General features: G+C 48.5%; 1 protein-coding gene and 1 non-coding gene across 6 annotated transcripts in view; both read right to left on the minus strand.

Moving 5' to 3' along the window:
- Nucleotides 1–12,058, minus strand: part of MYBBP1A (MYB binding protein 1a) — a 73,420-nt gene that overhangs the window by 44,073 nt on the left and 17,289 nt on the right. For all 5 annotated transcript variants that reach the window (XM_090026478.1, XM_090026477.1, XM_090026479.1 and 2 more), the window contains exons 17-22: nucleotides 9,171–9,326; nucleotides 8,441–8,605; nucleotides 7,034–7,191; nucleotides 5,719–5,853; nucleotides 3,704–3,824; nucleotides 1,255–1,386 (exon numbers count right to left, since the gene is read on the minus strand). In XM_090026478.1, coding sequence (XP_089882604.1) covers nucleotides 1,255–1,386; nucleotides 3,704–3,824; nucleotides 5,719–5,853; nucleotides 7,034–7,191; nucleotides 8,441–8,605; nucleotides 9,171–9,326 — 867 coding nt within the window. The remainder of the gene's footprint in view (nucleotides 1–1,254; nucleotides 1,387–3,703; nucleotides 3,825–5,718; nucleotides 5,854–7,033; nucleotides 7,192–8,440; nucleotides 8,606–9,170; nucleotides 9,327–12,058) is intronic.
- On the minus strand, nucleotides 5,335–5,503 carry LOC149854106 (U1 spliceosomal RNA). Its single transcript, XR_016439064.1, has one exon. It is a non-coding gene; the product is annotated as a U1 spliceosomal RNA (small nuclear RNA).

Genomic DNA, 12,058 nt, shown 5'->3' on the forward strand with positions numbered 1-12,058 from the left:
TCTACCCCGCGAGCTTTGTCTGGCATGCCTGACTCCAACCTCGATCCTGCCAACTCTTTGTACCTGGGCAGTCCCACAATCTAGAAAAAAATATACATATCCACACCTGGATCCTTCTCTCTCTGATACTCAAGTCTCTTTCCCTTAGTTCAATGAGCCCCAAAGTAGTCCAATGCCCAATCCCTTCCCTCAAACACTGCCAAGCACCAGAATATCAGAAATGTCCCAGAAGTTCAGAAATAGTCTCAGGTTTTTCCTCTTCAGGCTCAATTTCCTGATAAACCCACACACACTCACCCTGAGAACAGCTCGCCACAAAAGTCATTGTCTGCTGTGCAGCTAATTACACTGCCACGCCAACCCAAGGAGAGATGGATGGCGGCAGGTCAGGGATCTTCCGATTTTTATTTCAAGGCAAATGATGCCCAGTGATCACAATACATGCCTGCCAGTCTCTCCCACTTTTACAAGGTTGAGGATGCTAGGGAAAGCGACTTCTCTAAGCAACTTCTCTTTACCCAGCTCACTCAGCCAAAAGCCTCTGCGTATCTGAAGTCCCAAGGTTTCACAGCCAGCTAAGAGGTTTCCAGGAACCGTTTCTTGGCTAGACTCTGAAAAGTGCTGGCCCAGCAGAGTACACGGGTAGCCTGTTTAAATGGTACGAGTCCCAATACAGGCCAAAGTACTAATCCTGCCACAATCAACACCTCTCCTCATCACCTCAAGAGTGCTGGTGCTGAAACTGCAGCTTCCACCTATCTGAGATGAGAACGCATACACAAGTCTTGTTTGAAAGAAACCGAGAACGTGCGGATGGCTCAAAGCAGCTTGTTTTTAGCTTCTCCTCTCCGACTTTGCTTTACTTCCTAACAAGTTGACTTCTCCATTGTTTCCTGCATGCACCATCGTATAAAGACAGTTGGACCAGTATCACTAGCCATCTTGGGCAGAGGTACTAAGGCAGAACCTCAGAAGACACCTTAAGAAGAGCTGTCTTCATTCAGTTCGACACTCCCGACACCAGCAGCAACACCGCTCCACTCCTGTAGTAGCAGCGCTGTCAAAACAGTCAGTGATAAGTCACACAAAAACAGCACGGTCCTCTGCGTGTTAGACTAAACATGGGAAAACCCCGGAAAGTCTTGCAGCTGTTTTGCCAGCCTGCAGCAATGCAAAAAATAAAAACGCACTCTTTGTCTGAGGGGATCAGCAGGGCTAATATAGACAGGGCCCCCTGCTTCTAGCAATGCTTACCGGGAAACGGTTGAAGAGATCAAGAAACATGGAGCCTGTGAGGGCACAGTTGCGCTTTGTCAAGAATCCACTCAGTGCCTCCTGATACATCACAGTCACCCTCCCCAGGTCCAGAAGGCCTGTGCCAGAAGGCTGGAAAAAACAGCAAATAAAGCAAAAGGATGAATCAGTAACAATGGAGCAACTCTATTAATACCACTGCATCAGGAAGCACGCGTTAACATTTGCAGAACGTAATGCTCTTGGCTAAATTTAGGTGCCAGTTCCAAACCTACTGCATCCTCAGTGTTACACACTCTTACCACCCCTCATCCCAAATCCTGCAAGTTCGAAGCATGCAAGGCATGCAATGCCCAGCCTTGGACAGACCACCTTTTTTGCACTGACTGAGGTACAGCATTTCTACAGCCACCGTACAGATTTTAAACCTTCCTCATTTCCCTTCGTACAGGTGGGGAAATTTCACATATAACCCCCCCTTACATACACACACACACGCTGTGATTTTCAAGCTAGCTGAAGAGTCCTTTGAAAATCTCTGTCCAAGTGACCTGCCCAGGCCACAACACAGATTAGTGGCAGAGCTAAGTTAACACTGGGCTCCCATATGTAGGCCAGCTAGTTTAATCTGAAGTGGTGCAGAGTTCAGAATCTGGCATTAAAAACTTAGGTCTCGTAATGAACTGCCTGTATTTAGTAAAGCTTTGACATGTCTCTATCAGAAACAAGATAACAGATCTTGTCCTTAACTTCCTAGTTCTCTCTCAGGTAAAACTACTTCTCTTGTCACTGGAGTCTTCCTACTCTTGGCCACTCTAGGCTGTGCTCTAGCTCCACTTTGCTGGGCTTTTCAGATCATGCATGTCAAATACTATTGGAGGTGTCGGTTGTAGCCATGCTGGTTTAAGGACATAGGCAGACAAAGTTCTTTGGGTAAATGCGATATCTTTTATTAGACCGACTGAATAGTTGGAAAAATTGTTCTTTGCAACCTTTCAGGCACAAACACCTTCTTCAGGCATAGGGTGAGTCTGCTGGTGTTTTGTACGCTCTCCTGGGGCGATAACACCTATTGTGCGTTTGCCTCACATAACCTGCTCTCTGGGCCCCTACAGGGCTCCCCTATTCTGCCGGGACAGCAGTTCTGACCCAGTCATTAATTTCATAAGCTGCTCCAATGCCAGGTAAGCGCTGATCCGAGCTGCATGTATGAGTGTAGCCCTACCCCTGCGTCAGTAATGTTTCTCTGTGCAACTCAACATAGCTTCCCATCACCCCAACCCCATGTTCTGGATACTCTTTCTACAAGTATGCACCATACTTGTGTTTTGGTTCTCATACCAGGAAGGACTGGCAAAGAACAGACACACCTGCCCAATGAGTAAATAAGATTAATGCTTTCAGACTCTCACTAAGCCTTAAAAAATCCTGGGTACTTTTCCAAAAGCAAATACTATCTCACTGCTTATGGTTTCTGAACCCTCCCCTGTGTGTGAGTAAGGTAATATATTAGGCAGACCTGTTGCTTTCTTCCTGCACTGAAATGCCATTGGGATTAAGGCAGTAATTGCTAGACAGGTTTAGGTGGAAGAAGGCTGATCCTCCTCCATGACTCAAGGCAGGAGACACCTAGGTAAATAATCTGGGTTTGGCAGCTACCCCCTACGAAACTTCCTAGGGGAAATGCCAGGGTAGCTGTGCTAAGCAACCACATTCACCAGTGCTCTGACTTCAGAGACCATGTAATCTGTAATTCAACAAGGGCACAGGAGAGGGGGAAGAGGCCACTATGCAGCAAGGCTGCCACACGTGGCTGCTTGGGATGGGCAGATGGAAACCCAGATCTAAGGATGAGTCTAACAAAGAAGAGACTGCCTGGGTATGACTACTATCCAAAAGGAATACCAGCATGTTCAGGTTCTCCTCCCGCCTGGCTGCTTACCCCGAGCCTGTGGCACAGTGTGAGATAGTCACATGGAGCCTTTTAAGACTCTTAAGACATGAGAAATAACACGAGGTCTCTAGTCTGCTACCACCAGCCGTTCCTCATTGCTTCTCTTACAAGAAGGCTAGGAGCAAATGGGAAGAGGCATCAGGGTGGGGCTGTCTGAGACCAAGCTACATTTAGCAGCATCACTGTCGGGACTGAGTCGGGAGGATTACCCAAGTAGCCTGGATTTGACGAGTGCTGGCACCCCCTAGTGACCGTTGAAGACTAATTGCAAGCAGGCACTGCATGGGCAGGCAGGCACCAAAGGGACAAACTAGGGAGGGTGAAGGGAGGGCGAACGCACCTCTGGAAGAGAAGGGGTAGGTCACTGGCAGATCCTTTCATCGGACAGCAAAAAACAGCATGACTACAGCCATGAAACAGAACAATGCGACAGTACAAGCCCGCCTGAAGTCTCGCCCCTACGGTGCCATGTAACCCAGGAGCCAGCTCTCCTACCTGGTCTGTTTGGTCACAGGGCCCTTCTCTGCTCTTCAGCTTCTTTTTCGTTGGTGAAAGAGGAGTTGCTGCCTCACTGGCCACATTTCCTTTCAATACCTTGAACAGGTACAGAGAGGCACTGGAACAAAAAACACAGGGAGGAGGGCTGTGCCGACTGGAGGGTCCAAACACCAGTATCCAGGTATTTGCAGTCTGGTGTCTTCAGGAACTAGCAAGCAGGCCATATGTCAGATAGGGCAAGCAAGTAGCTGTGCCCAGTTTTCTATACCAAGGAGTACCACGAACAGGTCTGCAGGGGCTCCCTTAATTTAATACACTGTGTATTCGACCGACTCCCATATCAAATGGTATCCTGTTTTGGCTCCACACCTTCCACCTCAGACTAATCACCAGGGAACTGGGTTTTCCATTTCCCACAGGGAAAAAACCATAGTAAAACACGGATTTCCCTCCTTAACTGGAATAAAAGGTAGATTTCTCAATTTAGCAGAGAAACCCACATTTTGCAGCAAGCCCTTTGCAGGCGGGCAGAGTTCCAGGCTGCAAGGGGCTGGGGGGGAGCGGGAAGAGGGTGCTTAGGCATATACCATGTGCATTTAATTTTAATCACGGATTTTGGGTTTTATTACAGAATTTGTGATTTTTTTTTTAAATCAAGGAAAACCAGGATCCCTGCTAATCACAGAGCCCTGATTGCCACTTGCATTTGCACTGGGGTAACACTTCCAAACAGTCTCTTCCTACAGCAGTGCTATAGCCAGTACCCTACAAAACTTACAGTCCAAGTATAAGATGGAGGCACCAAATGGATACCATGGATGGGGAGGCAGCATAGGGGGCAGGGGGAGGGAAACTGAAAAGGTGAACCATACCCAATGCCAACCGTATCCATGGCACTTAGTCAAGGCATCCTCATTTACAGGTGGCATTACTGAGGATCAGGAATGGGAAGAGACCAATATGATGTGACACACATTTTTTGGCATGACAGGAGAGAGAAAAAAAGCCACATGGGCATTCATTGGTGATGTGTACAGGGCGCCCACAGGTGCACATGCACCCCCAGATCGGTGGTGCACCCCCTGAGAGAAGCACAGTCAATGCTGCCAGTGGTACCTGCAGGCGGTCACTGCTAACCCAACCCCTCCCCCTCCCCCCCGACACCACTGGCTGCATCTGCAAGCAGTTACTGATCACCACTGGCCGCTGGCAGCGTCTGCAGGGGGTCATGGACCACCAGTTGGCGTTCGCAACCCCCACTCCTTGCTACCAACACCGCTGCAGCCATCTGCAGGAGCTCCCTGCTGCCACCCCCCCCCCACCCCCGTGCCCCTCCCCAGCCTCCAGGGACATCCATCATTCATATGGGCATTAGCACTACTGGGGAAGGTCCTAGCCCCCTTGCACTAAAGAGTTGAGAAGCAAGTGCCATTAGTTACACACCTTTTAGCTTTTAGCTTCCTTCTGCATAGGGCAGCTAAGCATCCTCAGTGCATTTCCTTGTGAAATGCAGATGGGGGAACAAGCCACTAAGGTGCATACAGAACAGCTGCTGCAGATAGATACCAAGCCTGAAGCTACACTAGGGCTCATCCTGATCAACCAGAATCAAGGCCAAGGAGCAAGCCAGGGAGAAAGCACAAATGCAGTTTCCCATTACCACAAAATTATGCAGTCAAGTTTCCTGCACTGGGGAAATACTCAGGGGTCAGCCTGCCCAGAGAGCAAGGGACAGGCCTCACCCTGGGAAAGCCAGCCACCTCAGCGATCCTGGGATCTCCCCTGCCAGGTGCCTCAGTTTGGCTTCACCCTCCCACTGCCATGCTAGGTGGCTCATGGCATTCGGACACAAAGCAAAAGACCTTATGCAGGGAAAGCCAACTCCTCTAAAAGGTGATGGAGCTGCTCCCACATACACCAGGAGTAAATGTAGCTCAGACCTTGTCATCCCAGATATCTGCACCTTAAACAAAGCCTCTAAATATGAAGAGGGCTCCTGCTTTGTTACCCACCTGAAGAAGTAGAGCGCCACAGAGGAGTCACTATGCTTGCAAGCTCTCTTCAGCAGGCTGTCCATCAGCGTGTGCAAGTGCTCCTGCATGTCACCCACACTCTTGCAGTACTGTTTGGCTCGACACAAGTGGTTCCTGAAAAGACAGCGTTCCAGCCGACACAATAAGAATTCAAGGCCATTACCTAGGAAGTCTGTTCTGAGCAAGTTGCTGGTAGGACCCAGGACTACCCAGCATATAGCTCACTGCTGGGTAACAACACAGGCAGCAGAGAAGCAGCAAGTGCTAGGACAAGAGGAAATGGATGGTCAGCTTCAGTTTAATGATGGCTGCTTGCAGAGCAGCTGTTCACACTGGCAATTCTCCTTTAGCTTGTAGATTAAATGAATCTGGTGGCTTCAAATGTAGTTAGGGCAAGAGCCCTGCACAGTTGTTCTCTGCCCCAGCAGTGATCTTGGAGGTGAAAGAGCAGCTCAGGGTAGAAGTGCTCAGAAGCGGAGTTGTGGAAGGGAAGATGGACTGCCACGTACAGCACATGGCACATCATGCCCAGCTCCAGGCTGTACTATCAGCCCGTCCCCTTGCTCTTTAATGAATCCTAACACTCCCTAGCCCTTCCCCTCCACCAAACCCATCTCGCAGTTTTGCTTCCCCGTACGAAGAGTCTTCTCATGAAAACACTGTCCCCCACCACGCAGGCTGTACTAAGGCCAGCAGGCTGAGCCTGTAGGAATGCGTCAGTCCCACGTGCCCCCCCTACGAGGACAGCACATTTCTTAAAATAACCTCCAGCAGCAGAGTGAGATTCTTCACTGAAAGGTCACCAAAAAACACACAACTTAGTGCTCTCCCCATCCAACTGCACAACCTGCCAGCAGCAGCACGGCTGTCACCAGGACAGCTGTAAGATTTCCATGGCCCTTTAGAACCAGAGTAAATTGTCAGGCGGTTTCACTCTAGCCCAAGCAGATTGTAAGCCTGGTGGGTTGTCACACCTAGGTGCTGACGCAGCGCCTGCTGAAGTCTATGGAAAATCTCCCGTGGACTTTAGTGGCACAGGATCAAGCTCGTAACAGTGACCATACGTTATGAGGGATTTCACCTTCACCCACCGTGTTTTGCACTTGAGCTCTTCCAGTGGGGGAAGCCTGGAGGAGAGAGGCTAAAAATGGATCAGGGTTCTCTTGTTCCTGATCACGTCCAAGTCAAAGGAAAGCCTGATCCAATTTTGGCAATTTCCTTTGAACTTAGAAAGAGCCAAGGGCAAGAAGGGGAGCCCAAGGGCTTTAAAAGGCACAGCAGTCCAGACACTTACGTGAAGATATTGGCTGTTTTCTGGAGGAAATCTTGCTCCTGTTTGTCAGAATCACTGCTCATGGTCTGCTCAATCACCAAGAGAAGAGGCTCGATGGTATCGAACACCAGGGGGTTCTCAGGCTGTTTGGTAAGGAACACCTCAACGAGGTCCAGCACCTAAAGAGACAGCTCGGTGTTCAGGTGGGAAGCCACAGAGACCAGGTACCACAAACCACCTGGACCAGTCAGGATCATCTCCCTCCACACATCAACCTGAAAGGTGGCACCCACCAGCCTGGCGATTCCCATTTCCATCAGAAAACTGAACACTTACTACTGGTACCTGTGATTTCTAAAATGAATGAAACCAAATGAGACGGAAGAAAGCCTTAAGTTTGGTTTCAGCTTGATGTGCATTTGACATTACTCTGTGAGAAGTAATGGTAACAGGTCTCTGTGCTACCGACAGTCGGCGGCAGAACTCAGATTACATCAATGATTTCAACCAGCTGAAAACATGGCCCTACAACTCCCAGACCTACATGCCAATGTAATGCTAACACACTGCTGGGTATGACTGACATAACGTGTAAAACCAGAGAAATTTTTGTCCTGGTTGATTTGACAACAGGTCTAAGTTACTGCTAAGGGGTTCTTTCACCTGATGAAACAGTTTAAGAAATCTCAAATCCTTTTACAAGCCATGCTGACATCTAGTGGTTACAAAATGATAAAAGCTATGGTTATTTACATGGCTTTATAGAGCTGGAAGACAGAATAGGACCCTGTGCATGGTAACTACATGACTACGTAGTTGATGTATGTTAATACAAGCTAAGACACACAGTTAGTCGTGCACAGGGATCACAGTGCGATGCTAAGGAGAGAAGAGAAACAAAACCCCACACACGTTAACTGCAATGATACAGAGATGTCCCAGCTCCTTACAACAGAACAACTCTTTTCCCCTCACCCCCCTAATGCAGAATTCAGTCTCCAAGACCTTAATTTTTTTAGAAGTTGAAACGCATGGAAAGAGCTGACGCCAAGTGGCTGCTAAAATGATTCTGGGTGCCTTAAAAAGCAGCACATTAAACAGTGCCAAGTACCTACCCGCTGCAAAAGCAGGCTGGTTTTTTAAAGAGGTTTCCAATTGGATGCATAAAAGTTAACGGGGTTCAGAATCATCACTCACCGCTCAAAATCTCAGCCTTCACAGTAGCACCCTCAAGCCCAAGTCATGGGCTACCATCACACAGCATTAAGTGCTGTACAAACTCAGAAGACAGTCCCTAACTCAAGGGACTCACAATTTAATGCAAGCTTAAGCTGCAAGGTTTCCTCACCAGCTTATTCCACACAGTAACAGACACCTTACTCTCCAAGAACAGGCTGTGAAGACCGATGTTGGCCAGTTGCCTCCTACCTTAATCTTAAAATCCCTCCGTAAGATTTTCTCCTTCCGCATCTTGTCTCTCTCATCCTTCTTGGCCTGGACCCGCTTCTGCTGCTCAGCAAAGAGGGCTGAGAGGTTCTCGTCGAGGGCCATCATGGTCTCATCATCCACATCCTCGTCACTCTCATCTCCTCCCTTTTTTTTTTTTTTGTTTGAAATTAAACGCACGTCACCGTTTGTTTTAACGTATGTGACCCCTTTCCTCCACCACCTAGGACTTCAATTCCTCTGAGTTCAAGCCTAAAAGCTAAGAAGAGCCTCTGCCACTCCAACTAAACTAGGAGAGACGGCTAGCAGTGGCACCAGAGAGAAGTGTCAGTGTGAAGATGAGTTTAAACTTTGGCTCTGCAAAGACTGGCAGTCCCCTTTCCCTCTAGAAGTCTGCTGCACATCTGCATGAGTATACTACACACATCAGCTTGAGAAATGCTACTTGAAGACATAAGCTCGCAAATCCAAGCCCATGGCTCAAAATTAGAATTCAGTGCCCCAGTCTCACTGGCTTTCAGCAGGATGTAAATACCCAACTCCCTCTGAAAGCCTAGCTGTAAGTTTCAAATGCATATAAAAGGATGACTGGATCAGGAGTCTCATGGCCTGGAAAGGAAGAGGGATGACTATATTGCTCCAACATACTCTACCCAGCCTCCCTCCATGCTCTCCTAAGCAGGTATTATCTTGCTGGCCTTGCATCACCTACCAAAGCATTTCCTGCTTGTAGGACATTCATCAGCTGCTTTCGAAAGTTTTCATCTACTTCGTCACTGGTCCTCTCCTCATCTCCACTATCTTCCTCTTCATCCTCCTCTTCCTCAGAACTGTCTTCATCTGAAGAATCTGCACTTGCTTCTTGATTCTGCAAGCCAGGAAACTCCATTTCAAACAATTACCAATTCATTAAGGCCTCCACTCCCTCCTGAGAATGGTACACACATCGCTGTTCAGAAAGGCCTCAGGAAGCCAAGTGTTACCTCGCAGTTGCGAGCAGCCTCCTCCACTACATGCATCATGCATTAAACTGAAGGCAGTGAACCCCAGCATCTCACTTGCATGTCACCCTCCCCAAGCCTCCCCCGCCAAAGTTGCTCAAGCCTTATGAAACTTTGCTTTCTGCAGACAGTTTTCTTCAGGCTAACACGGAGAGGAAAGGACAATGTCATCCACAGCATGTCTCTTAGTCTACAGTGTTTCCCACTGACTAGTAAAGGATGGGCACACAGATATATGGTTTCAGAGAAGTGCAGGACCAACAATCTCAGGGTGCTAGCCGACAAAAAAACTCAACAAAAACGGCACTTTAAACTCAATGAGTTCCTGTGCCAGGCCTGCGCATGTCCAGAAGAGGTAGCGCATTACTTCAACCCAGCTTTGCAGCATCTGTAAAGACCCAGTGCTTTACTGGGGCTTTTTTGCCACTTTTATCCAATAACTGATTGGATCAGCTTTAGCTTAAAGCACCAAAAAGCCCCACTGAAGCGTCCGATCTTTACAGCTGCTGCAGACCTGCTGCAGCCAGGGGATGGAGACTAAAGCCCCGAGGTAAGCGGGGAAGCAGGAGACCTGAAGGAAAAGCAAGCAGGAAGGGGCAACAAGGGAGGTGCTCTCATACTTCCTTAGAAATCAGGGCAATAGACTAGTTACCCTCAGGTGCCTGTACACAAAAGCACGGAGCCTGGGAAACACGCAGGAAGAACGGGAAGTCACAGAACAATGATGTGATTGGAATAACAGAGACTTGTGGGGAGCTTGCATGACTGCTGCACTGCTGCCATGGATGGGTATAAACTGTTCAGGAAGGACAAGCAGGCAGGAAGAAGAGTAAGAGTTGCACTTTATATAAAAGAGCCATATGATTGCTCAGAGCTCCAGTATGAAACTGGAGACAGGCCTGTTGAAAGTCTCTGGGTTAAGGTTACAGGGGACAGCAGCAAGGGTGATGTGATGTGATGGTGGGTGTCTGCTATAGACCACTAAACCAGGAGGAAATGGTAGATGAGGCTTTCTTCAAACAGCTAGCAGAAGTTTCCCTGTCACAGGCCCTGCTTCTCATGGGGGACTTCAATCACCCTGACATCTGCCACGAGGGCAATACAGCAGTGCCACAAGCAATCCAGGAAGTTTTTGGAGAGTGTTGGAGACTACTTCCTGGTGCAAGTGCTGGAGCAGCCAACTAGGGGCCATGCTCCTCTTGACCTGCTGCTGACAAACAGGGAAGAATTGGTGGAGAATGTAGCAGTGGATGCGAACTTGGGCAGCAGTGACCACGAGATTACTTAGTTCAGGATCCTGGGGAAAGGAAGGATGGAGAACAGCAGAGTCAGCACCCACAGCTTCAGAAAAGCAGACTTCGACTTGCTCAGGGAACTCATGGGCTGGATCCCCTGGGAAGCCAGTCTAAGGGGGAGAGGAGATCAGGAGAGCTGGTTGTACTTTAAAGAAACCTTACTGAGAGTGCAGGAACAAACCATCCAGATGGAAGACTAGCAAGTATGGCAGAAGACCAGCTTGGCTTAGCAGGGAACTCTTCAGTAAACTAAATCACAAAAAGGAAACTTATAAGAAGTGGAAACTTGGACAGATAAATAGGGAGGAGTATAAGAGCATCGCTTTGCCATGCAGGGATAAAGTCAGGAAGGCCAAAGCGCAACTGGAGTTGCAACTAGCAAGGGATGTGAAGGGTAACAAGAAGGGTTTCTACAAGTATGTCAGTAGCAACAGGAGGATCAGGGAAAGTGTGGGTCCCTTACTGAATGGGGGAGGCAACCTAGTAACAGAGGATGTAGAAAAGGCTAAAATGCTCAAGGCCTTCTTTGCCTCAGTCTTCACAGGCAAGGCCAGCTCCCAGACTATTGCATGAGGCAACACATTTTGGGAAGCAGGCTCATGAGGTCCAACACTGGCAAAAGAACAGGTTAGAGACTATTTACAAAAGCTGGACATACACAAGTCCATGGAGCCAGGTGGAATGCACCCAAAGGTGCTGAGGGAGTTGGCTGATTTGATTGCAGAGCCATTGGCCATCATCTTTGACAACTCATGGTTAACAGCAGTCCTGGGTGACTGGAAAAGGGCAAACATAGTGTACATATTTAAGAAAGGGAACAAGGAAGATCCAGGGAACCACACACCAGTCAGCCTTACTTCAGTTCCTGGAAAAACCATGGGGCAGATCCTCAAGGAATCCATTTCTAAACACTTGAAGGAGAAAGTGGTGATTAGGAACAATCAGCATGGATTCAACAAGGGCAAGTCACGACTGGCCAACCTGACTGCCTTCCATGACAAGATGACTGGCTCTGTGGATGTGGGGAGACCAGTGGATGTGGTGTACCTTGATTTTAGCAAGGCTTTTGATACGGTCTCCCATATCATTGTCGTAGATAAGCTAAGGAAATACAGGCTGGATGAATGGACTGTAAGGTGGACAGAAAACTGGCTGGAGCATTGGCCTCAGAGAGTAGTAATCAATGGCTCAATGTTTAGCGGGCAGCCAGTATCAAGTGGAGTGCCCCATGGGTCAGTCCTGGGGCCAGTTTTGTTCAATGTCTTCATCAACAGTCTGGAAGATGGCACAGAGTCACCCTCAGC

The sequence above is a fragment of the Crocodylus siamensis genome, chromosome 13 (assembly GCF_052110815.1).
Source record: "Crocodylus siamensis isolate JL-2025a chromosome 13, ASM5211081v1, whole genome shotgun sequence".
Taxonomy (NCBI): Eukaryota; Metazoa; Chordata; order Crocodylia; family Crocodylidae; genus Crocodylus; species Crocodylus siamensis.